Raw genomic sequence first — 27,566 nt, forward strand, 5'->3', positions numbered from 1 at the left:
AATTCATAGCACTTTTAAAATTTAAAGTAGTACATTTTAATTCTTTGCAGCTAAGGATTATGATTTTAAATATGAAACAGTATATACAGTACAGCAACAACATTCCTATGACTGCTCATGATGTACCTCTTACAATGAGGCTTAAATCCTATCGTGAAATTGATACATAATGACAGCAGTAAGCTATTTCATTCATGACAATCTCCTTTTTTAGCTTCTGAATGTGATCGGACAGATTTTTTTGCAACAAGGTTTACAAGCATGCTTCCAAAATGGACACCTATAAGTGACAGTCCTGCCGCAAGCAGAAAGTTCTTTCTACTCCAGCTAGCTTTCTTCATCTCTTCTTCTGGCAACACTCACAGACAGAAAGCTTCAAAGCTAGTTATACCTACAATAACAACCAGAAAGGTATTAGGATAATCTTCTAACAATATTGCATAGTTTGAACTGCTATTTTATTTTTCACCAAAAAACTCACGTAAGGACAAATACCAAACTATAATGCTATTTAATTGAGAAAACCTATTAATATTATATATAACACAAGCATATAGGTCAAATTATACACGTTTGTCAACAACTTCAATTCTGACCACCAGTTCATATACTGTTTTACCTGTAGGTCTGTAAGTAACAGGCCACTATAAACTGTACTTAATTGTATGAATGTGTCAAAACTGTAGCAATGTTAAGCTGTTTTTACTCAAGAACAAAAGAACTGAACTACAGCATTGCTTCCCAGGCAACCGCTTCAGAAACAAAAGCTTTTAATGTTCAAACAACTTTAAGAAATCTCTGCCTCTGAAAGAAAGGTTTCTTACTTCAAGATGCCCCAGGTACACAATTTTTTTCAGTTCTTAAACACTTCAAAACTTAAAGGTATATTTAATTACATTTCTATGTAAATGTACAGTATTTAGACTTCTCTCATACTTCAGTTTCTTTTCTATTGTAATCACCATCCCTACTAACAACACAGAATATGTTACTATATGAAGTCACAATTATTTCTGAGCAGTTCTGAACCTGAAAGGACACTTCTGCAGACCCAGACAAGAGAGTTTGTTTTTTAAATATCTTTAAGACCTATAATACCATCACTTAATTGATCCTATCACATAGGATTTAGCAGTAGTTTTTTTGAGATGTATGACGCATTTTTTGGCTCCATGTAACTACCAGATTAACTCAGTTGCAGAAAAAGAATAAAACTCTGGAAGACTAAAGTTAGAGCAGCAAGACTGCATCTGTTAGAAAATTCTCATTTAATTGACTCATCTCCTGCCTCAAAGATACAGATACAACTAATTAGGCAACTTACCCACAATACATAGCACTAATGCTATTTTTCTTTATTTTTGTGATCGCTTTGCATCACGTATGCCACAATCCCAGGTTCTGGAACAAACTCCTCTGTCTTCACTTGGAAAATAGGACTGGACTTGATGTAAAACCACCCCCAGTGCACCAGCCCAAGGCTAGTTCCCATAACAATCAGAACTTTGTAGTCCTTCCAGATGGTTTTAAGACCCATTGCAAACTGGCATCTATGTAGGTAAAGAGAATTTATTATTTTAAATATATTCTAGAAATCCTTGTTTTACTCTACAATAATAGCACAGAGCAGATAAACCTGAAAGTTAATATCTTTAATTACAGTGCAGCAGATAATTAAAACACAAAATGACAAAAGAAAGTCTTACTTTATGAACTTAAAAAGAAAAAAGGCTATAAAAATAACCTCAATTCAGACATCTTGAAATGTTAATTGCTACATTTGCATCGAGCTTTGGCATGCTAAACCTTAAAGCTTTGTTAGTTTGTTATGTTTATCTAATTACAAATGTTACTGCTTCAGATGGTAAATATTTGAAGTCTAAAACAAAGCAGTTTCAAAATACACCATTTTCTTTTTTCCCCATAGTTAATAAAATTCAATGACTAACCGAGCTCGTAACAGAATACGGAACTTTTACCTCGCAGGCCAAACAAGCTGCAGTGTTTCTTACATCACTTGATGTTGCCCAGAGAAGCAGGTATGCCTATCTTAGCCCTTGATCTTCAGGGGTTACAACAGTATCAGTACAAACACAATAAATTCACCCTTATTTTAAAAGAATGTGTAAAAGTCTACTTTCCACAGGGTTTCAATAATAAGTACCTACTATAGGAAACAAAGGTACATATACTCAGGCTTTATATCACAGTAACGTCTTGGTTTAAACAGCTACAAAGTTACAACTCGGAGAGTAAATGTTCCTGCACCTGCCCAACTTCGTCCACCTGACAGGTGTAACGTGTCCTACTCAGCCCCTCTCCATCATGCTGTGGAGAGTTCACAGCTTCACACCACTTGGCACGCAAGACAAAGCGGACTCTAAAGTTGCAGAGCCCACCGGTACGCGTGAGGCAGCCGCACTCCGGCTGCGAGTGGCTGCGGCCCGGCCCGAGCCACCCCGTCCTCTGACGGGCGGGCCGGCGGCAGGGACCCCACCGCCCTCGGTCACGCCGCGACGTGTCCCCAGCCGACCTTCCCCTCTATCCCGTGTCCCAGCGACCTTGCAGCGCGGACGCCTGAGGGGGGCAGCGGCTCTCCTCAGGCCAGAGACGCCTGAGGAGGATCGGCGCGGCGGAAGGGACCGGAGTGAGGAAGGAAGGGGGACGGCGCACCTGAGGCTCCTCTACCCTCTCCTCACGCAGACAAGAGACGTGATGACAAGGTGATGAAGGCGCTACCCAGCCGCCGCCAGCAGCCCTCCCGGCGCTCACCTGGGCTCTCGCCCCGGGAGGCGAGGACAGGACTCGACCACCGGCGCCTCAGCGGGACAGGCCCCGGGCCACGTACCCTCCCCTGCGCGTTTTAACCCCCAACGGCCAGACGCGGCATCGCGAGGCCCGGAAGTGCGGCGCGCGCCGCGCCTCCCCGGGGCTGAGGCTAGCGCGGGGGCGCTCCTCCTCTCGCCCGCCATTGGCTAAGCCCCCGTCCCCGTCACGTGGCCACGAGGTGCGCTCGCTCTCTCGCGGGGCCCTGGTTGGCTTCAGCCACCCGCGTGCGGCTGCCCCGGTGGCCATTTTGCGTTCGGGCAGCGTCAGGGTAGGGTAGGGTAGGGTAGGGCGGGGCGGGCGGCGGCGGCGGCTACAGCCGGCGGCCATTTTGGATAGGGGAGAAGAAGCTCGTGCTCGGCAGCCATCTTGCTTGGGGGCAGAGGAGCTGTTAGAACGGCTGGAGGCAGGCGCGGTGCAGGGAGGAGGTACAGCGCGACTACAGCGGCAGCCTTCTCGCCGCCCGGCTGGGACCCTCAGCTGGGCGGCTCTCGGGGGGAGCGGCCGCGCCTCGGTCTTCAGTCTCGCTTTCCTCTCTAGATAAATATGCGAGGTGATGTCCTAGTGGAGCGGCGATGGTGCTAGCCGGCTCCCGCCGCGCCTCCCTCAGGCGCCGCCTCGGCTGCTTCCCTCCTGCGCCGCCCCTCGCATCAGCACCCCCTCGCGGCCCGGCGAGGCGCGAGCCGGTAAAGCACCGGCCAGGCTTAAAAATACGTCTATCTGAATTTTCTTCCTTTCTTAATTCCTGTTGCCGTCACTCCGCGTTACTTCTGCGCGCGCCTGGCTAAGCCTTCCTGCAGGTGGGCGGCGTCGCCCTGACCAAAAGAAGTTCAAGAAGACTTTGTTGCCTGACCTCTTCGCAATTTTTTCCTTAGCTCTTCTATTCTACGTGTTTTCTGTATTCGCTCTTCTCGCTCCCCCCACTCCTGCAATCGCTGTCGAGAATATCTTGTATCACATTAATGGATGGGTTTATTTTTAATTTTGTGCATAGTCACAGAGTTTACAACTGTAACCAAAAGACAAATTTTAAATGCCTAGTCTCCATACAGAAAGGAGTATAATGTTCGTTGCATTCAGCTGTTCCCCAAAACTTAAAGCCATTCAGCAATGCAAAAAGATAATAGCCAGCACCTGTCTGTAATAAGCACTCTGATGTTCCTCAGAATCTCTCATTCCTCTAGTTCTATATGGTTGTGTGGTGAATGGGTAACATTTTTGAAAGTGAATTGTTGAACTTTAAAGGTGAATTGGCAGTTCATGAATGAAGGAATGTAGATGTTAACGAGCTAAAAATATGCTAACTTGTTGGAAGAGTAGTTTCTAAAGGTTAAGTGGACAAATTTGCAACAGTGGGCCTAAAAATCTTGAAACTGCAAAATGCAAAGGTTTTGGTATGTCTTCAGAACTAGAAACGCTTTAGTAAATATGCGAGTAGCTGAGTATTACACTGCTCATTCTATGCTTACTGTCAGCTCTCAGAAACTGACTAGTGCTGGGTCTGGGCTGGACAGGGTTTGACTCCGATACCCAAGGACTGGAAAGTTCAGAAAAATTCTCTTTTATGTTGTGACAGTTAATTTTGAACTACAAAAATAGTTAATATTAACTTATTCTAGAGTTCCTTAATTAGTGTTTGTGGTTTTGTTTCTGCCTTTTTCAGGTGCCCACCTCTCCCCCACACATGGTAAAGGCACCCAAAGATGGGCAGTGTGTGAATGGTTTGCAGCCATTGTGTTAGAAGCTACTGTATCTTCAAGTGGGCATGTGCAACAGGAATTTTCAGTTTCTCATTCCTGCTGAGTTCTAAATTCCCTCACCACAGGAAGCTATTTCTTTGCTAAGGTAAGATGCTGTTCATCAGCTGGCAGAAAACACTTAAGCTTGCTGTCAGGAAGGCCATGTTTCCTGGCTTCTCTCAAGTGTCTACCATTCCACTTAACATCAAATTTAAGAAAGAATGATATTCTGCCACATTATTTTTGAAGCGTGTCTCACTCTAGCTACAGGGAACCTATGTGTTTAATTCTAGATCATGTTTCCTTATACAGGCTGTCTATTCAAAAATCCAGATGTTGAAATACTACAAATACCATATAAATTTTTTTAAAATGTACAAATATATGTAGCTTTTGAGAGGCATTTTTCTGCCTTATTGGTTTATCTTTGCATTTCCTTATGTGCAGTTTCCTTAGAGGTTCACATTAGTTTGCAATAGATCCGGTATTCAATCAAACAGAGTCTTCTTACCAGATAGCAGCAATTGTAATAGATCTGTGTTTCTTGTGGTTTTTTTTCAACACAGAAAATGGCAAAGTGTTTTGGGGCTTGCTGGTTTTTTTTCCTTGTACAATTCATGGGGTTTTTTCCTCATTTTCGGATGTCTTAGTATTGGGTATTTTTTCATCTGTGTCAGTTCAGTGACTTTCCTGATGGTTCACACATTAGGTGTATTCTTTTTGGTTTTCTAAGGATTTGCTTACATTTATTCTGTCTGCTGTATTTCCTTTGTCTTATCTTTATGGTCAATGCAAAGAATGGGGTAGTTGGCAAACTCCCAAAGTCAGCTTACTCCCATGAAGAGCAAATTGAACCAAAGGTAACTTTTTGTATGCATCTTTTTTTTTTTTCCTTCTATTATTTTGTAAATTGGATTTGGAGAGGATTTCTGCCTGCCAGCAGTTCTTCTCATATCAGTAGTAGCAGACTTGTTGCAACAGTAGTATTCTGGATGGCAAATTGTTACAAAAAAGAGATCCCTGATGCCAGGATAAGTTCAGCTGATTCATCTGTGCTTTGTTCTGAAGCAGGACATGAACATTTGGAGAAGAGATGATGCTCTGGCATGTTTTGTTGCAACTCTTCTTCATATTATTGCTATTGTAAGGATTAATGAGAAAACATCAGCAGTCCAAATATTGTTCTACAGATCACAGGCCGGCATCACCATCATGAATTGTATGCCATATGCAGCTCAAAAATTATGTATAATCTAGGTAAACTATGTTCCTGGAAGCATGAGGCAAAGTACCTTGTGTTCTACCATATCCCAAGGTACAGGTAATTCTGTGTAAATGTTAGGTTTGTTCAATATTGTCATTGCTTTTGTAGGAGCTCTTAGTTGATGGTGCATTCCACAGCAAATTGTGTTTGTAATTACAGATTTCCTAACTTCAGGCTATGATTCTAGCTGCTTGGAGAAGAGACTAGCATTTAACGCTCTTCTACTTTTTGCTGTTTCTTGCGTACTGTTTCTCCTATTTATTTTTTCTTTTTTTTTTTTTTTTTTTGGTTGGGGGGAGGAGGTAGGGATTGTTAGTAAAGCTCTAGATACTAGCCTTTCATTAAACTTAAAAACCCAATCCTGAAATGCTACTGAGACTTTTTTTTAAAGAGAATCTGATGAGTCGTACATGCCCAGGTTTTGAGACATTTTGAAAGGAATGTGATGTAATTTACTATTTGCTTTTTGTTTTTTGCATGATGGGGTGGGTAGTTCTTGAACACCAAGAATACAGTCTTGTTCACCATTACAAGGAATTGAGAAGTGCAGTTGGTTTTCACTTGGTGGCTGCCATTTCCCTTTAGCATCTCTTCTGACCTGGTTCTAGCAGCTGCTGTTTCAAGAATTTCTGTGTTTTATCTCCTACTAAGATTCTTTTTATAGTTGTTCTACTATGTTTGTTTCTATAGAGTAGCACCTTACTACCTGACTGAATTGAAACATAAAGTCAGAAGTAGTCCAGAGCACTGTTCCTTACATTGTGTTTCTCGAAATTACTATCAGTAAAGTTGACAGAATTTACTCCGATAAGATAGAAAAGTTTCTAGGGCTGTTTTGTGCAAGGGAGAATGATAGTCGTGTGGCATGAGTCATGGTATTGCAGCTTCTGTCTGCATGACTGTTATCTGAAAATTCAATTTGCTCTATATAACTTTCTGCTTACTATCCCTGTGCAGCTGATAAAAGCTCTAACTTTGAGCTTTTTCAGAACATAGTTGAAACATTTTATTAAGTACATTAAAGTTTATTTTCAGTAGTTACTTGCAGAAGGGTTCTCAGTTCAAACTCATTTTAACCTGGTTACAGTAACAACCAGGTTTTACTTCTCACTGTTTACGATCCTTCTACCCTTTCTGTTTCTTCCTGCTTGGATATTGATATGATACATGGAAAAAAATCATTGAAGTAATTGGGAGCTTTCCTTGAGCCAGTACACGGAATTGTGCCCTTGATACTTTCACGTTTTCTCATAGTTGTTTTGAAACCTTGGATCTCGGCATTTGGATATTTGGAATGACAGCACTCTATAGAAGTGTTTGTTTAATTCAAAATGATTACTGTTGAATCCTAAGATCAAAATTATCTGTGCTATGCTGTGTAGTTGTAAAGTAGGTCTTTATCTTGTTTTGCACTTTTTTGAAGTTAAATAAGGGTAACGACTGCATTTTGAAATGTGTAAGTGTAGTGCCTGACAGAGACACATATCACCAACCTGACTTGTATCCTGAAATTTTGACAGCTCTATCGCAGTACTTTACAATTACTTGAAGTATGCAGTGAGAAACGGGTATGACTTCCTGCATTGTTCCTGTTTTCCTATATCATCTTTTACAAAACTGACCAGATTTGTCCATCTTATTAAGAGACTAATCCCTTAGGAAACTTTAGAGTGTAAAAGGCAGCTCTATTCTCAATGTAGTTTCTGTTGCAGTTCGCCTATTGCAGGCAGCAGCTACTGGCACTTGTTTTCTTCTTGATTTTGAAGCTTGAAGTGTATTGTTTGGGTACTCTATCTTCTGCCAGTATACTGAGACCCTTGTTCACCTGGTTTTCTGTCCAATCCTTGTCAGTTGCCTCTGTTCCTATCCTGGGTGAAAATAGAATGTATCTTAATTTTTTTTATTCCTGGGTTTTTGTAGATACTGATTTGGTACGATAAGGGCCATTCCATGTCTCTTCTGAATCCCAACATTGTGGGGTTAGCTGGAAGGACTTAATGAATTTAACCTAATTTTCTGCCTTTTGAGAAGTGAATGTTTAGCTCCCATTTATGTGGAGGATGATGAACTTCCCCAGTAGTTTCAGTGCTGTGACCTTAATTGTTGTCAGTTTGGGAGAAAAAAAAAAAAGCAGTTAAAAAACTGAAATCAGTGTGGAAGGGGACTAGACTTGTGGTTTGGCTTGCAAACCAACTTGAAGCTTGTAGTCATTTGAGTGAGATACAGTGTTGTTCTAAGGAGGGGTGGGGAGAATCTTTGCAATTGATCAAAGGTTTCTTCTTGCACCCCAGGGAGGGCGTGTTTAACTTCCAGCACAAGTTAATGCTTCCTGAGTTACTTGCAATAGTCTGAGGCAGGGTCAGGGTCTGTGCAGCTAAACATACTTCACTTAATATCCCAAATTAAGCAATCTTAATTCCTGTTTGGGATAAGCAAGAGAAGAGCGTGTCCAAAGTTCACTTTACTTTTGTGCAACCACAGTAATGCCCAGGTCACGTTGCTTTATGCAGGTAGTAGTCTAAAATTTTAAATATACATAATATGTGTGTGTGTATATATATATGCACATACTAGGTGCAGCAGAAGCCATAGCTTCTTATTTAAAAAAAAAAAGAAAGTGACTGTGCTTTGTTCTTGAACTGTTTTAAACTCTGATACTACTGATTAGCAGAACTGCAGGTAGTGAATGGGTGTCTCAGTTCTGAATTTTGCTTACTGCTGGTTGGTCTGAAAGCAAATTTTGAAATTTGCTTAGTGTTGCTGAGCCCCTGTTAAGAGAGCATGATGGAGGATATTATTTCTATAGGGCCACTGATGTATGCAGGCTGATGTAGGCTCCCTAACTAAGTAGAAATGGAATATCTACAAGATAGGAAGGGATGAACTTTATGTAGAGAGGTTTGAGGACTCTCTTGACTAGAGCAGGTATTATTTCATGTATTAAGGTTGTTTTTTCTTGAAGACAATACCTTCTTAAATTTTGTGTGTTTTCTTTCCTTTTAGAATCATAGAATCATTTAGGTTGGAAAAGACCTTCAAGATCGAGTCCAACCATCATCCATGCCCACTAAACCATGTTATGGAGTACCCCGTCTACGCACTTTTTGAATACCTCCAGGGATGGTGACTCAACCACTTCTCTGGGCAGCCTATTCCAATGTCTGACAACCCTCTCAGTAAAGAAATTTTTCCTAATATCCAACCTAAATCTCCCTTGCCGCAGCTTGAGGCCATTTCCTCTTGTTCTATCTCTGGCCACCTGACAGAAGAGACCATCACCCACCTCACTACCACCCCCTTTCAGGTAGTTGTAGAGAGCTATAAGGTCTCCCCTCAGCCTCCTCTTCTCTAGACTAAACAGCGCCAGCTCCCTCAGCCACTCCTCATAAGACTTTTCTTCATTCTTTCTTTCTTTAAGCTATGCGAAGAGGTTTTATGTGAAGCTATTATTTTGAAAGAGAAACTAGGTTAGAGGCCATATACAAAGGGACCAGTGATTGAGACAGTAGTTGTGATGGGTTAACCCTGGCTGGACACCAGGTGCCCACCAGAGCTGTTCTATCACTCCCCCTCCTTCTCAGCTGGACAGGGGAGAGAAAATAGAACAAAGAGCTTGTGGGTCGAGATAAGGACAGGAGAGATCACTCACCAATTACCGTCACGGGCAAAACAGACTCAGTTTGGGGAAAATTAACTCGATTTATTACAAATCAACCGGAGTAGGGTAATGAGAAATAAAACCAAATCTCAGAACACCTTCCCTCCACCCCTCCCTTCTTCCCGGGCACAACTTCACTCCCGGATTCTCTACCAACCCCCCAGCGGCACAGGGGGACGGGGATGGGGTTTACGGTCAGTTCATCACACATTATTTTCTGCCACTTCATCCTCCTCAGGGGGAGGACTCATCACACTCTTCCCCTGCTCCAGCGTGGGGTCCCACCCACGGGAGACAGTCCTCCACAAACTTCTCCAATGTGGGTCCTTCCCACGGGCTGCAGTTCTTCATGAACTGCTCCAGCATGGGTCCTTTCCACGGTGTGCAGTCCTTCAGGCACAGACTGCTCCAGCGTGGGCCCCCCATGGGGTCACAAGTCCTGCCAGAAAACCTGCTCCGTGGGCTCCTCTCTCCACAGATCCGCAGGTCCTGCCAGGAGCCTGCTCCAGCGCGTGGTTCCCACGGGGTCACAGCCTCCTTCGGGAACCCACCTGCTCCGGCGTGGGGTCCTCCACGGGCTGCAGGTGGATATCTGCTCCACCGTGGACCTCCATGGACTGCAGGGGGACAGCCTGCCTCACCATGGTCTTCCCCACGGGCTGCAGGGGAATCTCTGCTCCGGCGCCTGGAGCATCTCCTCCCCCTACTTCTTCACTGACCTTGGTGTCCGCAGGGTTGTTTCTCTTACATGTTCTCACTCCTCTCTCCGGCTGCCGAATACCTCCGTCCCAACTTTTTTTTCCTTCTTAAAAATGTTATCACAGAGGCGTTACCAGTATTGCTGATTGGCTCGGCCTTGGCCGGCGGCGGGTCCGTCTTAGAGCCGGCTGGTATGGGCTCTGTCGAACACAGGGGAAGCTTCCAGCAGCTTCTTACAGAAGCCACCCCTGTAACCCCCCCCCACTACCAAAACCTTGCCACACAAAACCAATACAGTAGTAAAGGAATATTCCAGGTTTAGTTTGCTGCTCTCTGAAAGGCTTCTTGAGGATGTTAGGTGGGTTTATCTTTGTCTTGGTACTGGTCTGAAAAATAGTTCTAATTTTGTATTTCATGTGTTGCGTGCCAAGTGCCTGAACAGTTATGAGGTTCACTAAAATAAACCAACACAGGTAGCTAAGTAATTCTCATTTAAATAAGAGTTTTCCCTGTTTTTTTTAAAGCAGAGTGTAGGGTTTGAAGAAGAGCAGTAATGAAAAAAATGAGTAATAGATTTTAAAAATCCTTCTCAGTTGGTGTAGAGATCTGAGTTTTTCTCTAGTGCTGATCACTTTTAATTTATATTTTTATAGGACCAGCTAACACTGACCTATCATGGCATCCAATAAATTTGTCATTAAGGTAAGTAGATGTCATAGCTTTCATTTAAAAAAAAAAAATAGTCTGTAATACTGCTTAGAATATGTGTACGTTGATTTTGAAAGTTAATGATGAAGAGGTGCATCCTTCAGGCTTCTGGTCATAGCAGTGTATTTTGTATCAGCTTTTTTCTCTCTTTGGAAGCAAACTTCTTGAATTGCTGCTGTATCATGGCAGAATGTGTCTGAGGTCAGCTGAAGATTAAAATTGTATAGCTACAAGTGGTTAGTTGTATAGTTAGTATTTGAAACTGCATGAATTCTCAGTAAAACAGTATTTGCCACCTGAAATAAAATTTAGGGTTGATTCTTCTCTTACTGTAACCTTGCAATATTATTCATGTACTTCCCAGATAATCTAAGAGTTCCTGGTTTAAGGTGTAGCAATGTTCTTAAAGTATTTATCACACTTGACTTTTTATTTGCATCTTTTTTTGCCTCTTTTCCCATTTTCAGGGATTAGTTGTCTTACATCCAGTAAAATGCCATTGCAGTTTACTCTGTAAACAGTCTCTGACTTTTGATTATGTATCTGAAGAGTAATGCTTTTCAAAACATTCTGTAATAAATACAGTGCTTCATAATCTTCTACCATAACTATATCAGCTTATCAATAAATAAAAGCAATTGTTCAGTAAAAATTGTGAAACCTTCTGTTTTGACCTTCTCTCTTGTTTCTCTGTTCCTGTATGTCTAGGGTAGTTTTGGTAATGCATACATTTCAAAGTGATTAGCACAATATATTATTCTCTTGGAAATGTTTTTTCCAGGAGTTTTCTTAACAGGAGAGACTTTTTCCTCTGTGTATTTGCTTGTGTTTTTTGGAGGGCAGCTACAAAAACTTTCCTGGCTGATCAGGCTGTGGAAGCTGTTGAAGCTTGGTTTTGTGGGTAAGCAACCTGTTCAACAAGCAGACCAAACAATTTTTGTGTGCTGTGTTCTTTTCCAAGGAAAACTGCTGTCATTTAGTGGGACATTTGCTTTAATTTTTTTGCTGTTTAACTTGATTGTAAACCTTAAATTGACAGTATCATGTCTATACTATTCACTGCTGCTGAATTCATATAGGAGTTAGGAGAAATATCCTTGATTTTGAGCACATTTTAACTGATACTCTGAGCTATATGCCACAATAACAATAGGAGCTGAGGCTGAAGGCATGGTTTTTCTCAGCTGAGAACTCTTGATATTGTTGATATTAATATAAGTGCCCAAGAAAACAAGTGGTGCGAGTTGAAATATCTTCACTAGATAAAAAGCCTTAAGATATTTGATTACTGACCTACATTATTACAGCTTGCTGATTCAGCATAGACACTTTACTGGTCTTCAGCATGTACCCTGGCAATCACTAAGTAATTTAACATCACTGACTATCTGAGCAAATGGATAGGTTCTCATTGAGCATGTGTTTCTAGGTGAGCAATATCACAGATAAAACTTTTGGGAGTGTCAATGACATACAACTTTATTTTCTTTCTGATAGTATTTTAGAAATGAGGATAAGTTTTTGCATTTACTGAATGCTGAAAATTAACTTTGCTTTGACTAAAATGTATCAAATATATAATGTGAATATGTGAAAAGCTGATTGAAATTCACTTTGTGCACAGATGCGTAATGTTTTACTTGTTAGATCAGGGATTTTGTGTGTGAATTTTTGCTGCTTTACATTCACTGGATTTGTATTTAATGTGAATATTCCCTTTTTAAAGACTGTTCAACTTTCACATAAATTTTTCAAGGAAGATCGCTGTGCAGAAGATTCTCCATTAAAAGGCAGAAAATATTCTCACTCCTCTCTGCAGGGGAAGTATAGAAAATACTATATTCTTTCTTCTAGGTTCCTCATGTTTGAAATTGATAGGGGTATTTTACTGAGTCTGAAAATGTTTCACGCATGCCTCATCTTCTACATTCTCTACTTTTAAGTTTTTAGATTTTGTAAGCATGTGTATGTTAATCTTTTTGGTAAGAGAGTGAAAAGTACAGCTTATCAGTCTTTCAAGTCTTAGCTGACTGGAACGTAATTAAGAGGAAAACACAATGTGTTTAATGGCTTCGCTTCTTAACAACGTATTTTATATGAGAATCTCTGTACCTCCAATGTAATGGTCAGTTATTTTCAGTAGAGGGAGTAGTTGGCCTATTTTTGAAAGGCGAGCCTAAGCTTGGTTTTATGGGCAATTAAGAGCGATTGAAATAAAATAATTGATGCAGTAAAATAGTTTTAAATCTTAATACAAAAACTACAGTTAGGTCCTAAACACACTTTCTTCACTTGCCAAGTGGCTGGATGCCATAGTGTTGTGATGTGCAATAGATAATATTTTATGCGAGTTAATTTGATCAGCAATTTTCAATTTTAGGAAATATTGATACTTGGTAAAGTGGTGCATGGTAAAATACCCCCAAATCTGGAAAACAAGACACATGAATTTAATTAAGCTTTCTCTGTGTGTTGCTAAAATATTTTATTGCTGTTCTGAGAAATAAATCTTAACTTTAATTGGTGAGGCTTAAAGCAAAATCATGAACTCTATATGGATTTGAAAAATAATATCACTAGGGCCTTGTTTAAAACTTTGGACAAACTAGAAAGAATTGCTCTTACAGAATTGTGTAAATTGACTTTATTCATGCCAAACTGCAGAACTAAATATAGTAATTTTTATGGCTGTAACAGAAAAATTTCATTTATTGTTTTCTGCAATTAGTTCATTTGCCAAACACTGAAGACTTTAAGTTGTTACTAAATTTCAATAGCTCAGCTCAAAGGGAAGCTTTTTTTTACTTTGCTGTTTCCTACTTTGAGAAATGAAGAGCTCTTTTCTGTCTCAGATTTGTAGGCCTTTGCTAGCACATATCTTAGATTAAGATAATTATAGTTTCAGTGTTCCCTCAGGTCATCCAGCACACTGCAATCGATTTTTCAGCAGTGTTCCTTGTTATCAATTTAAATTATTGCATGCAGGAAGTGTATATGAAACTTTTTGGTCCTTCCTCCTTCAAACTTTTTGCTTGCTTTAAATTGCAAGTTCCTTTGAAGCAGCGAGCATATTTTTCTGTGTTGTATTGGAAGCAAAGATGGAAGTACTGGAAATGATTGGACAGAAAAATGACAGTACAACTGTAATGTGGTCAATTTTCCCCTTCATTTTGCTTGTGTATGTATCCTTTACTTTTTTTATGTTGATGTATCTTAATGTAATCATTAAGATACTTATTTATAACCAAAGGCATCTTAACATCTGTCCTTGCATATCTTAGAAGTGCTCTGTGAAAGAAAGTGTGCATAGAAAGAATGTTGATTATAGGCCCTAACGGTAGGTAGAAGGAAATGGAAAGGTATCTTCCTGTCAGACAATATGCTAGTATGTACTTACAGCACATGTACATATGGGTCATTTTTGGGTCTGCTCACAGGCCTGTAGAAGGTATTATTGTCTTTGGTCTGGAAGAAGAAAATGAGCAGTTTATTTTGAAGGGGTCTTTTTTGATATTTCCATGTGTGTTTAAATATGTTAATAGATTTCCAGTGCTAAAGCTTCACCATATCTCTGGCCGTTCCAGTGCTTTCTTTTTTTAGCTACCAGTTGAACTGTATTACAGTGATAGTATGTCAACAAAGATTGCTGTATCAGATACGTCTGTTTGGATGATTCTTAGGTGACATCTAAGAGGGCTAGACAGATTAAAGTTCACATTTCTGTGAAGTGTGTCCATTGAATTAGCTGATCAATATTTTTGTAAATATTTTGCCCTGTGAGAAAGTGGTGTGTTTGCTGCTTCTTGCGAGTTGTTTGGAGAGAATAAAACTAGGGAGATGAGCAGGTTTCCTATCTAATTTTTTAATTTTCTCTGATCCCATATAATGAGTAATGGAGGATAGTAAATGCATTTTACTGTTATATTAAGTCCATAGATGCATGAATGCAGTGCTCTCAAGTGGAGAGTGAGAATAAGGAATACTGTTTGTGTTTAAAATAATTTTTTCATATGTTGTGACGGCTCAGAGTTACTAGACGGATATTACAGATGCTTTTTTTACATACATAGTTTTGGTCTTGTTAGCATACTGATTTTTAGTTTGAGAGCTAGGTTTTTTTAGAGAGTGCTTGGTTGAAATAACTAATAAATACAATATTTTCTGATGTCCATTTATTTTCCCCATTGCAAAACTAAGACATTTGTACATGAAACTCCTGTAGTTGGAGTACTCACAAATGTTTCAATAGAAATGTGCTAAGATTAGGTGTTCTGTGATTAGATAGAATTTGTAAAAGTATTTTAAATCTTAAAAGGAAGGTACTAGTGTTCTCCAAACTGATTAAAGGTTGTTGAATTTTAAATATACTGTATTCTCTTATATTTGCTTTTGGGGTCTTTAAAAATTAAGAAATAGCTATATTAACCATTAAATAGTGGTTTTCTAGAGATGGAGTTCTCCTAAAGTGGCATTGCTCAGAACAACTATAAATACAGGTGGTTGGAACTGTTATTATCAAATAGCATCATACACTTCACTCAGCTGTGATGTTCATTTCTATATGAATGCATAAAATATGATACTTGTTTAAAAGGGCTTAAAAGTCTTAAAGAAGATGATAAAAAGGGACTGGGGGGGTGGGGGGAGTACAGTTTAAAATAGGAAGTAGAAAACAATAGTAGTGGATGGAGGGACATCTATTTAGTTCTCTTTCTTAAGTCTGCATTTAATTCCCAGTTTCATGGGACCAGATATGGAATGACTAAAGTGATGAGTAAATAAGTTCCAGAAGAAAGAAAAGAGGAAGTTGGGAGGTAGAGGGGGGGAGGAAAATTAAGTGTACGATCTAATTCTAAACCTCCTGGAGTCAGTGGAAGTTTCCTCACTGACCTCAGAGGATTAATTTTCAAGCCTAGGGAAATGATGAGTGGATGAAGGAGTTGAGAGATTAAAGTGTTAGCAGAAGGAGAAAGGAATAGGAAGCCAGAGGGATAAACATCAATAGTGGAAACACTGCTTTCACGGGGATCACTTCAAATAAGGAATAAAAGGATGGTTCAACTTGCATTACTTTTTTTGGTAAATCAGATAAATTTGATTAGTTTTAAAAGTACCAGTTGTGCCAGAAAATCAGGTTTTTGCTAACTGTGAACACTATACTACTGTAGCAGTGATATGGGATTCTAAATACACACTATACCAAGTAATATTAATTACTAATTAATTCAAAGACGTAATCTCCATGATATTTGCCATATGCCTTATTTCTGACCAGCACTACCATATTTTACACCTCCACTGTTCTGCTTCTTGGAGATCTTGGTGGTGCTGCCTGCTTGACCCCTGAGTCTAGCAGTGAAGGAGGAAGGGATGGGAAACTTAGAAGCACACTTCAATCTCTCTGAGTCCAGCAAAACATCAGGGCTTAGCAGACATGCTGCATGGGGTCACTGAATGTCTTTAGGTCCTGGGAGAGGCTTCAGCTTGTGCTGTAGGTGAAATTCTTCAATTCTTTCCTGAGTTCATATGGAGGTTAGTAGGCTGGGAGGTAAAGGGATCCATGTTTCATATAGTACCTGTTAATGGTTAATGTCGTGTACAAACAGTTTAATGATGCAGTTTTTGCTCTTGATGCTAGTATCATGAAAATTTAATATAAAATTTTTCATATTGTTTTATGTGGCCTCTCCCCACCCTGGACAATGTAGATGGATTCTGATATGTGGAAGATACACAAGTGTGTTCTGACTGGACTATGGAGTAAAATGGAGAAGAGAGACTGACAACACATTTTTATTCTTTCCCTGTGTTTCATCCATGTGGTTCACAACTTCCTTAAAAGGAGTCTATTTTTAAAAGCAAAATTATTGCTTGGTTTCAATTCTCAAATAAAAGCTTAGTTTCTGGACATTTTGTGTTCACTGCAGCACTTACTCAGCTGTGACTTTGCAGTATTTTTCTTGACTCAACAGCCAAACTTTTCCTTAAATAATGGTACCACAGGACATGGCACCCTATTTCAGTATTCTGCTGCAGTCATGGCTAAGCATGAGCGCTAATGACGCTCAACTGTTGTGAAAACCCTTTAAACTGCTGATAAAATGATGACTCATGGTCACCTTATGAAAACAGATTCATTACCATGACTCCAGAAACTTTAGATCCCATGTAAGTGTTTCACTTCCCACACTAGTTGTTCTAAAAGGGATGACGATGCAGTTTTTTTCTAACAGTTGACAGCTGCTCAATTAAGCTGTGACAATGTGGTTGGCAAAAACTATAAATTCCAGACTTTTTTAATAATAGTTTAAGGAACTAAAAATCTGTATGAGCTGTGAAGAAGTCACCAACATTATTTGCAGTGTTACTTGGAGTGTTTTCTAATGAAATTATACATTTTAGATTTCATTTACTACTACTGAATTAAGTTCTTTTTAAAGTGGATCTGACCCAAATCTCACTGAAGTCAATGGGCTTTGGATCAGAGCCTGTAGGAGTATATTGGTAGCACACTGTAGCTTAACTAAGGACATACTAATTTATTTCAAAAACAGCCTTCCTCGGTTTGGTTTATCTGTCTTTTTTTAAACGCAGTCTGTTTGTCTATAATGTCAATGTCTAAAGAAGTTAGGTTGGAAAAATATTGAAAAGTCATACAGCCAAATAATAAAATATAAATAAGTTTTCCAATATGAAAAGAGTAAAATGAAACCCCCTGTGTTGTTGGCTTGTGATTACCCAGGGTCTGTGAAAAGATGGATAAAGTGAAAATAGAACTATGAAAAAACATTAAATTGGACTTTAGGTGTGTATGATTCTATGTTATAAAGCAGAAAAAGGTTCTTGACAAGTTATTGAATGTAGGGTAGTGTGGGATGGTTCACTCTTAAATGATCAGGAGTTTGACTGGTGATTTTTGTCTTACACTAGTTTCCCTCTTTTGATTGGAAATATTTCTAACTTGAAATGCTGTGAGACACCATGCTTAAGAGAATCAAAATATTAAGTGATTTCAAATGTGTATGATTGAAACTTTTGCTAGAATGGATAATGTCGGTGTGTGTACGGAACCAATATGAAAATATTATTTTCTCTTTCTTTTTAAACAGATGTTGACTAAGTAAAATTCATGCTTCAAAATTAAACATGCAGACTCCTACAATTTCTTTAGTTCTGTCTCCATTTCTGTTTGGTTTTTTCCATTTATTTTTCAGCTGACTGATTTCAAACTTATATGATGGACAGCATGTATTTATTCTGTGCTAAAAACCGGGACTCATCTAATTGGAAAAAGAATGGGTCTGATCATAATTGAATATTAATTTCAGATATTGAGGAAAAAAAAGCTAGAAACAAGATAAATTTCTTAGATGCTATAATATCAGTCATACAAACTATGTCAACAAATTATGTTTTGGAAAGTCATGGCTTGTTTTTGTGGTGCTGGTTTTTTTTTTTTCCCTGAATCCTTCTCTGCTATTTTCATCACCACAAGCAGTCTGGTAATGAAGAGGCAAAAAGTTGCAGATTTAATAAAGAAATTTAGTAATAATGTCAGAAACACATTTGAAAAACAAGCTACAATATGGAGTGAAGTGGTACCTTAATTGACAAAAAAGAACTCCTACTACAGAAGGCAAGTTCTGTAGAGTTTGTCCATATTCTAGCCCTTCTGTTGTGCATTGTTCTATCCTTCTGTTTTTTAACAGAATCTGTCTACTTTTGCCTCTGTGCTTGGCCAATGAAGAGAAAGAATATATAATGAATAAAAATCAGATTAGCTGTGTAGGTTCATTTAGTCATACAAAGAAATGGTAAATGAAGATAGGTCTTGCCAAGCCATGGAGTCTATACCTTTGTATATCAAGCTAACCTATTTTTTATTTCCCTGCTTCATAGAATGCAGTATTTTTAATGAGGCCTACACAAAAGACAACTCTGCCTTCTTACTACAAAAGAGTATTTGTAGTGGAGAGATTTTGATTTGGGAAAGTGAGGAAAGAATAGTTTGTGGTCTAGATCATGTGCAGACAGGTTTGAACCAGAATCTCAACTTCAGTGATTTGAGTGATCATCTTTTCCTGTTGGCTGTGTATACTTTGCTAGGGAAGTATGGTCCATTTATGAAGCCTTAAGAGCAAGTGTCGTCTGTCTTGGTTTCATACTTTCTCTGCTATCCGTGTGTTTTACAGACAGATCCTCTTGCATGAAATGCTGAATCTACAAGCTTCAGCAAAACAAAGATTTTATTCCTTTTTCTATGTCACTTGCCATGTACACATTAAATAGCATTCAAGTGGAGAATCTCTATAAAGATGTTGCATCAAATGCACGTTGAAGAATAGTTAGTTGTTAGTCTTGAGGGAGATCAAGGAAAAGAACAGAGGTAAGGAAGAATGGCATATCACTGATTTCCATGTAACAAAATGTGACACAGGCATAAGAATTTTTTCTCAGCATTTTCATATTGTTGGTGACTGTCCTCATTTTGCCCTAAAAACCTGTGCAATAACTAAACTAAGCTCTATCCCACGTGCAAGGTTCACTTTGCACAGCCCTGCTTAGTTTCCAGGAAGTAGTAAGGTGCCTGGCATATCTGACACCACTCAGCTGGTGAAACAATAGTTTATATAAGATACAGTTAAATACAGCCTTTCAAGTTCAAGCCAATGTTCTCCTATTTTAAACTCAGCGGGTTGTCTTTGTTCACTGAATATACCAGTGATTTAATAGCACTCATAATTAACCAAATATACATGGTTGTGGTTTATCCTGCTTTGTATCATACAGATAAAGGCTGATAGAGGAGAAGTATATAGCTTTGAACTTAAAGTATTTGCTGAACTAAAGAGTTGGGAAAGAGCTAAGTCTTTGGCCATTAAAGAGGATCTGTTCAATGCCAAGATCCTAGGATTTGACAGTCAGTGGAGTCATGCAGTATATAACTTTTCCTTCTTTATTTTGACATTCCTACAGTCCAAAAATAGGAAGGAGAGTAATACAAGTAGCACTACCATAGTGCATTCTCTTGCCATAATAAGGTAATCTGCAGTAATAGAAAACAAACTTATAAAGAGTTATTCCCTTTGTGGTATTGTGTGCAAGTCTCTGGTTCTTATTTTGCTGGGTGTTAAACTGTCACATAGTCGCAGTCCATATCTTGGTGAATTTACAAACAATTTAGACGATAGGAGTAATTCTGACACATCAAAAGTTGACAATGAAGCCCACAATTTAAAAAAGTGATCAACCAGAACATATTCTCGCTTCAAAAAAGTGCTGAGTACTGAGTGTTTGTAGTATACTATGAAATAGACTGAATATTAGTGACTGGTGATTACATCATTGGGTGCTATGGGTGTCCCAGTGGAGAGAAATCTTACAGGAGGATTTGGAATAAAAGAACAATACTGGCTTATAGATTTCTTCAGAAAATTGTTAGAATTTGTCATTAGTGTTAAATCTTTATACGTCAATTTACATGTCTTTCACAAAATTGAATTGAGTATTTTATTTTGTTTTTATTGTTTGGTGAAAACAGAGGGTGCTGTTTAGAGATGATCTTAAAAGACTTAAAAAAAGTTAAGGAAGATGTTTCTTTGCCTATATCCCTTCTTCACCCTGATAATTGGCAGGAATTGTGATTTGATTTGCAGAATGTTTGGAGGGTACAACTAGGGGTACTTGCTGATTATGAATTGAAAAGAGATTTAATTACAGATGCCCAGCATATTCTATATAGTTCAGAAAACTCTTGGCTAATTTGAAGCCATTTTCTGTAGGGCTATTGGAGATGGTTCATATGTCATCGTTGTAATTGTTGTTGTTTTATAGAGGCCTACATTATTAAGCATGTAGGAACTGTTGGGATTTAGTCTGGTTTTGTAAATTCCTATTTGAATTGATACAAATAAAACTGATACAAATTTTGGGAGGGAAAAATCCAGTGATGAAGAACACAATAAAAAATACTGTAAGTTCAGAAGTATAATGATATTCAGCTATCATTAGAACCTACTTCTTTGTTAGATTATCTTTTGCAAGCAGCAAATCTCACAGTATATCAGGCTGTAGAAAATCACTTAAAGCTCTGTTGTTGGTAGCCAGCGTTGTGACAGAGTGAGGCAACTGTTGTTCACGTACCATTATGAGACAGCATTCCTACTGCAAGCAGAGAAAATGAAGGTGGCAAAATACTTTCATGATTTGTAAGTAGGGTAGGCCATTCGATCTGTGACAAAGTGTTATGGGTACCACTGATGATCACAGACTGTTAAAACATAATAGAAAGTTTGATCTTCACCATGGACTGCAAATTCAAAACTAGTTTAGAAAGAGAAAATACTTCTGGAATTACCAGCAGCTTTACTTGTCATGTTCCTTGGAGACCCACGTATAAGCAGAGCCTTGCTTCACATTCTGTTGCTCTGCCAATTTGGTATTCCTCCTTTGCATGAGATACCAGGAAGAGTAGATTGTCAAACACTTCAGCTTTTTTTATTAAGAAGCAAAAAGTGGAGAACCTCAGTATCACCATTAACTCTCATTAGCTGTGGGCTCTTACATGGACCTTTTTGAGATGATGCCTGAATAGTAATAGAGAGCTGTGCCTACTCTTCAGAGAGTACAGGTGTTCCTGAAGTAAGTTCAGCTTGTATCTTCCTTCTAAGTATTTCTGTTCCATGTAAGAAGTGGTTGTGTCTTTAACACCAGACTTTATCTACATAGATAGTAGTGACTTTAAATTGATGCAAATGGTAGTTTCAGAATAGGCAACATAATGGTATTTAAGAGCGTGAGCTCATTCACTGTGAACATCTACTTTATAGTTATGCCCAAATCAAAATCCTCTCTGCTGCTGATGGCTGTCATCACATTGGTACTTGATTTTTGAAATATTACTTCTTTCTCTTTGGGTTGCCACACAGATTTAGTGGTTAAACCTTGATCAGCGAGTTGTATGCTTGTTTCTCTAATTTGACCATCTGTGAATCAGTTCAGTGATCCTCAAGATGTTTAGATTAGTTCCCTTGTCTTTCCAGTAACAGTTCGGACCCCTTCAAAAAGTCAGTATGCTACATGTTTAAATGTTATAGTAAGACATTAGTCAAATCTATTAAAAATGTAATGTAGTTTAAATGTGATGCTATCTATTATTAGTGTGGTGAAAAACAGCAAGGTTTTTTTTTCGAATGGTAGTTCTGTTGTGGGCTGCGTGATGGAGGTTCCCATGTATTTAAGGTGAAGATTCCAGACTTTTCCCCAAAGTGAAAAGACTATGAAAATTCTGTTCTGTGAGAGCTCATTTTCAGCAGCAAACATCTCCTTTGCTTTTATTTTCATGTTTATAACAGCACCTTATAGGGACTTGCAAATCGGACAGAACTAGGGGAAGAAAGAGTAAAATGAAAAGTGGCAGGGTTGTGGAACAGGCTGCGGAAGGTCAGAGTCGGATGGGGGAAGCAACTTTGGAGAAGCTTTCACTTGTGTAAGTGCTGTTGAATAGCAGAGGTGTACGTTTAACTTTTTAAATTGCACATAAACTGCAGATTATAAGCATGAAAACACAATAACACGCCACTAATATTCTAAGGAACAGATTGCATGTGAACAGGTGAGGGTATTGGAATGATTATGCTGCTACCTAAACGGAAAGAAAATCTGTCACTGAATACTTGTGTATTCTGGAGTTTCTTCCTGTGACTTCCATAGGAAGCTTCTGCAATCTGGCGTTACACAAAATAAATCCTGAGGCCTGCCTTTGTTGTTTGCAGCTGTCTTCAACCAATCCATTAATGTTTCTGGACTAGACCAAAAGCTGAATGTTTACAAATAATTCCACACTGAAGAAATGCATAGTGTAAAGCTTTGTTTAGCTAAAAATAAATAAATAAATAAATAAATAAAAATGAATTGTTAAAAGAGCCCAGTCGTGGTGGGATACAGTTCTTGCATTCCTCCATTGATGCAAGATGAAGTTTGACGTGATTGGTCAGGTCTAGCTGGCCGATGGCATCAAAGCAGCAGGCACTAAAAAAACGGTGGCGCTCATGTTAGGGATGGAGGAAGCGGCTCTCGGGCCGTGAGTGCGATGGACGGCGACCCCCCGCTAGTGGGTGCGGGCCGCTGCCGGGGCGGAGTGGGGGGAGGCTTCAGCACCCGGCCCGGCTCGGACAGCGGCTCTCCGCCCTGCGCGGCCGCGGGTGCCTTCCCCGGCGGTGGGAGGGCCGGCCCGCCGCCTGGACTTGGTCCCACTTCCCACCTGGCTGGCCGGTGTGGACGCGGGAATCGAGTGATGCTGCTTGGTTTCTTCCTCCCTGGTACAGTTGAGTTCACTAGGCGTGCTCTTCAAAGACAGAGGGATGGAAAGCGGTGTTAGTTCATTTCAGTTCTGCTTAGTTACAGAGCCATACTGCTTCCCATGAGGAAACTCAGAAGAACCCCTTTCAAGGGTCATTTACTGTTTGTTTTTATAGTGAATTACCCTTCGTACATGTTTCTTTTCTAATGACTTCTTGATCATTTCTCTGATTTGGGAAGTAGACTTTTAAAGACTTCTGGTGATGTGTTTATTTTTCTTAAATGCTTATGGAACAGAGACACAACCTCCTGAGGCATGTGTGTCCCAAATGGAATTAGAATGGTCCCACAGTGTTAATTCTGTTCATTCATTATATCTCTTGAGTTTTTCTCTTCTAACTTTAATCCTGTAATTTTAGAGAAGAAAGTATTTTGAAGAACCTTGGTTTCCATGCACACATTAAAAATACCAACAGGGTATAAGGATATGGAAAGCTTAATAGGCAATTTCTCCTTCACCTTCCCGTATATGCAAATGAACATTAGGGGAAAAAAAGGCAAATAGAACCAGAAATCTGTCTTTCACCTTTTTATACCCACATTCTTGATAACAACCTTGTACTTTCAATGTCTTTTTTTCAATGACATCTTAGAAATTTCAGCCATAGGTACGTGGGGTTCACAGATATGTGCTGGCAAGATGATGGCCTCTGCTTTTTATGGCTGGCTGTGGGAGGAAATCTCAATTAGTGTGAAAAATATTGAGAATTCTTGTATTGAGTGATTGAAGAAAATATTTTTGATTTATACTGCATACTTGCCTTTTAAAATTGTATGTTTTATCGCTAGACATAGAATGGGAAGATGGGACAGCTTGATATGCTTTAGCTATGGCAATCTTTAGATATAAGTGTGTGAATGGTAACGCTACTAATTGATGTCCCTGTGTTGCAGATAGCTTGCATCTTCTTTTCCTTAATGGTTTCACAGTGCTCTCCTCAGTAAATGATGAGAACAGTAGGGCTTTATTTTTTATTAAAAAAAAAAAAAATTACCGCTAGTTGCAGAAGACTTTCTAGTGATTTCTAAGTAAATTAGCAACAGCAATTCACAGCAACAATATGCTGTAAAATTTTTTTCAGCAAAAATCTGCTAAAAATAAGCAAATTAGAGATTTAAGACATACATGTACTACAGCTGTGATATAATAGTTACAGTTGTAATGAAAATTAGTATAATTTAATACATCTTGCATGCAAAGAGAATATGAGTGAAGGTACCATAGTTTCAGGATGTCTTGGTTTTTAACGATGATGATGTTTGTTATTTTTAATTTCTTGATTGTTTTTTCCAAATTCTTTCCCTTTCTAATCAATGTAAAGGGAAGAAAACTTAACTCTTGTAAAGTATGAGTCCTCTGATTACTTTTAGAAAAGCTTTGTTTCAATTTATTTATTAATTAATTTTATAAAATGGGGTAAAGATGTAGGTATATGTATGCTGTAATGCTCATTTTAAGAAACTTAAATCTCAACGCTTCTAATATTGACAGCCTGGCATTCATTGTAAGTATAATAGGTTATTTCATGCTGTTTCTCTTTATATTCATGGTTATGATACTGAAATGTTAAGACCACACACAGACAACAAGGTCTCTAGCCACTTACGCATGTAAACAGTCTGGCTTTTTACAAAGTGGAAAAATATTTCTTGTGCAGTATTTTAACATGATCAGCATGTTAAGGCTCCATCTGCAACTGTGTCAACATTTCTTTGGCTGTAACCATTAATTCTGTAGCCTCTTGATAATATGTAAAATGTGAAACTGGTTTGTTTACTACTGGGATTTGTCAGCAATTACTGTCTGCATTTAGCTTAGTACTTTCAAATAGATAGTAGATCAAAGAATTATTTTGCATCATCACTCTGGTTTTAGTAAAACAAAGGATTACTTTTTTTTTTTCAGCTGGCTTTGGACTCTTTAAAGGGACATTGGAGCAATAAATTTCATAAATACTGTTCTTATACATGTTTGATGTTAGTAGGCACAGGTACAATATATTAAATAAGATTCCGCACCTACTATTTTACATGAATTTAGCTATAGAGGCAGGAACGTACACCTCTCAGGCCTTGGTTATCGTGAGACCTGACATGGCTAGGATTTTTTGTTTTGTTTAATTTTTTGTGATTAATGTATGTTTTCAGCATTCTTATGGCCATTAGGAACTGCAAGTGCAGTGGTCGTGCAATATTATCCAAGCGCCATATCATCTTCATCACAAAGAATTGTGAAGACTACCAGTTCTGATAGACTGTTCTTCATTTGTTTATAGTATGGAGCTAGTAAGAGTAAGAAGGCATAGAAGCACTTTTATGGACATCATATCTAGTCAAATAATAAATATTTGTTTTTATATAGTGTCTCATCTCTGTTCTCAAAGTCTTTATTAATGTATTTATGAATTTAATTTCAGTGTATCTTTGAGGTTTTACAGGTAACAAAAAACCCCAAACAAACCCCAGAACTTATTAGACAATAAGACAACAACAATTAGACAATAACAGCATAGTATAGAATGCACACCAATCCATACTTCAAAAATCTCAAAATACAGACAGAATTGCAATATGGATGAGCTGAATTATTGGGGGGAAATTCAGTTTTAGAAATAGTCAGCTGATAGAATAAGCTATTATATGAAACTCTTAAAAGGCAAACCTGTATTTTTAAAGTCGCTATTATAAAGTATTTAATAAATGTGTCACTATTACTATAGGAGGTTAGTAAAGCTTTCAGTGTGTAGATCACTATCTTTTCATTTTTAAGACTTAAATGCTCTGCTGCTTAAATTCCGTTACCATTACTGAATACTACTCAGACCAGATGTTTTGTAAGTGCTAGAATTTGAATAAATCTTTTGCCCAGTAAAAACCAAACATACCATTCTCCCAAACAGCATATGAACAAAGAGAATCAATGTGTTTCATCATTCCTGTTCAGCTGTCTGGCCTAGCTTCATTTCCTTTGATGGAAAAATGATAAATATAAATTACGAAGTGAGGCAGCAAATTATTTTTATCTGTTAGTTAAAACTAAATTCTTGATACCAGTTCTGTTTTCCAAGATTTTAAACATTTAACTTAAATTGTGAATTTTGTGCAAAGAATTTGTTTAGTACAGTAATTGGAACAGAGTATTTTTTCCAGAACCAGTAGATCTTATTCTAGCTGCATGTTATAGCACAGTAAAGGAGCTCCTTTAAAACTGTTCCTAACCATTTTGGTTCCCACCCCTGCCTCCAAAAAGTCAACTGACAACATGTTTGGCCTCTTCAACATATATACATACTGTATAGTGTTTATATAATGTTTCTATATTAATGTATATCTTAATACATATATTTAAAAAGAAGTTAATTTTTTACTTGCTGTTTCCCTGTAAATGGTAGATTTTGGACATACCAGCTATGTATTGTAGTCTTTTGAATGGTAACGAATCACAGACTTTAAGAAGGGACAGTAACTGTAAATTGAGTTTTGTGATGAGCCCTTTGGCATTGGTTTGGAAATCTCCCCACCAAATTGTACACATCTGGGAAAATCAGTTTATATTTATTCAGTAGATTCAATTTTTGGTTCAGAAAACCCTCTACTGAGAGTGAATCTCCTGTGATATTACTGGCCACCACTGGACTGGAGATGAGAAGGGTGAAGATGGAGTCTATGTAATTTGAAAGTAAAGAAGAGAAAGGGTGGGATGACTTAAAACAAAAAAACCCCAACAACAGCAAAAAGCAAAAAACCCAAAACCTGCTGAAGATCCTTATTACTTATAGGGCAGAGACTGGGGGTGGCTGGCATGAGAATGGGCTACAGGGATTCAGTAGTTTGGGTGAGGAACAGAGGCTGACTGTTCTGAGAGCAGTGGAGCAGGAGTGAGGAAAAAATTACTGGTGGATGTCAACACTGGAACAGGGATGTGCAGGTAGTGTCAAACTGAAAGCTGAACTAAAAGGTTCATTGGAGAGCAGGTTAGGAACAGGGCAATAGTCTCCTGCTTGCCCTTTCTTTTTCCAAAGTATGGAGCAGGGGGAGTAAAACAGAAATTGGTAATGGCTCAATAATGAGATGAGGATTAAGAGTAGTAAATGATTTCAAACTGATGGAAAATCTAATTCGTCGAAAGACTGGTTTTGGCAGCTTGAAATAGGGAAGAGATTAGGAATATCCGGATGCTGGAAAGTGTAGGTTTTGGCAGGTGATGAGCACAATTGTCTGCTTTAAAGTCTATGCTCTCCTTTGCACCCTGGAAGGAGAACCTAAGGCCCCTGAAGTGAAACAAAGTTGCAAAATGTTTTAGCCTTCTTCA

The 27,566-nt window shown here is 38.6% G+C and overlaps 1 protein-coding gene across 8 annotated transcripts in view; it reads left to right on the forward strand.

The window, feature by feature from the left end:
• The first annotated feature begins 2,977 nt into the window (after window positions 1-2,977).
• SLX4IP (SLX4 interacting protein) overlaps window positions 2,978-27,566 on the forward strand; it is an 82,913-nt gene continuing 58,324 nt past the window's right edge. For 3 of the 8 annotated variants that reach the window (XM_052784092.1, XM_052784093.1, XM_052784094.1), the window contains exons 1-4: window positions 2,991-3,107; window positions 3,146-3,254; window positions 4,490-4,671; window positions 10,840-10,888. In XM_052784092.1, coding sequence (XP_052640052.1) covers window positions 10,862-10,888 — 27 coding nt within the window. In that variant the 5' untranslated portion in view covers window positions 2,991-3,107; window positions 3,146-3,254; window positions 4,490-4,671; window positions 10,840-10,861. Of the gene's footprint in view, window positions 3,113-3,145; window positions 3,255-4,489; window positions 4,672-4,953; window positions 5,426-5,633; window positions 5,881-9,052; window positions 9,134-10,839; window positions 10,889-27,566 lie in introns of those variants that run through there. The other 5 variants (XM_052784088.1, XM_052784087.1, XM_052784090.1 and 2 more) reach the window with 5 other exon arrangements.

Source organism: Harpia harpyja, chromosome 4, assembly GCF_026419915.1.
Source record: "Harpia harpyja isolate bHarHar1 chromosome 4, bHarHar1 primary haplotype, whole genome shotgun sequence".
Classification (NCBI taxonomy): domain Eukaryota; kingdom Metazoa; phylum Chordata; class Aves; order Accipitriformes; family Accipitridae; genus Harpia; species Harpia harpyja.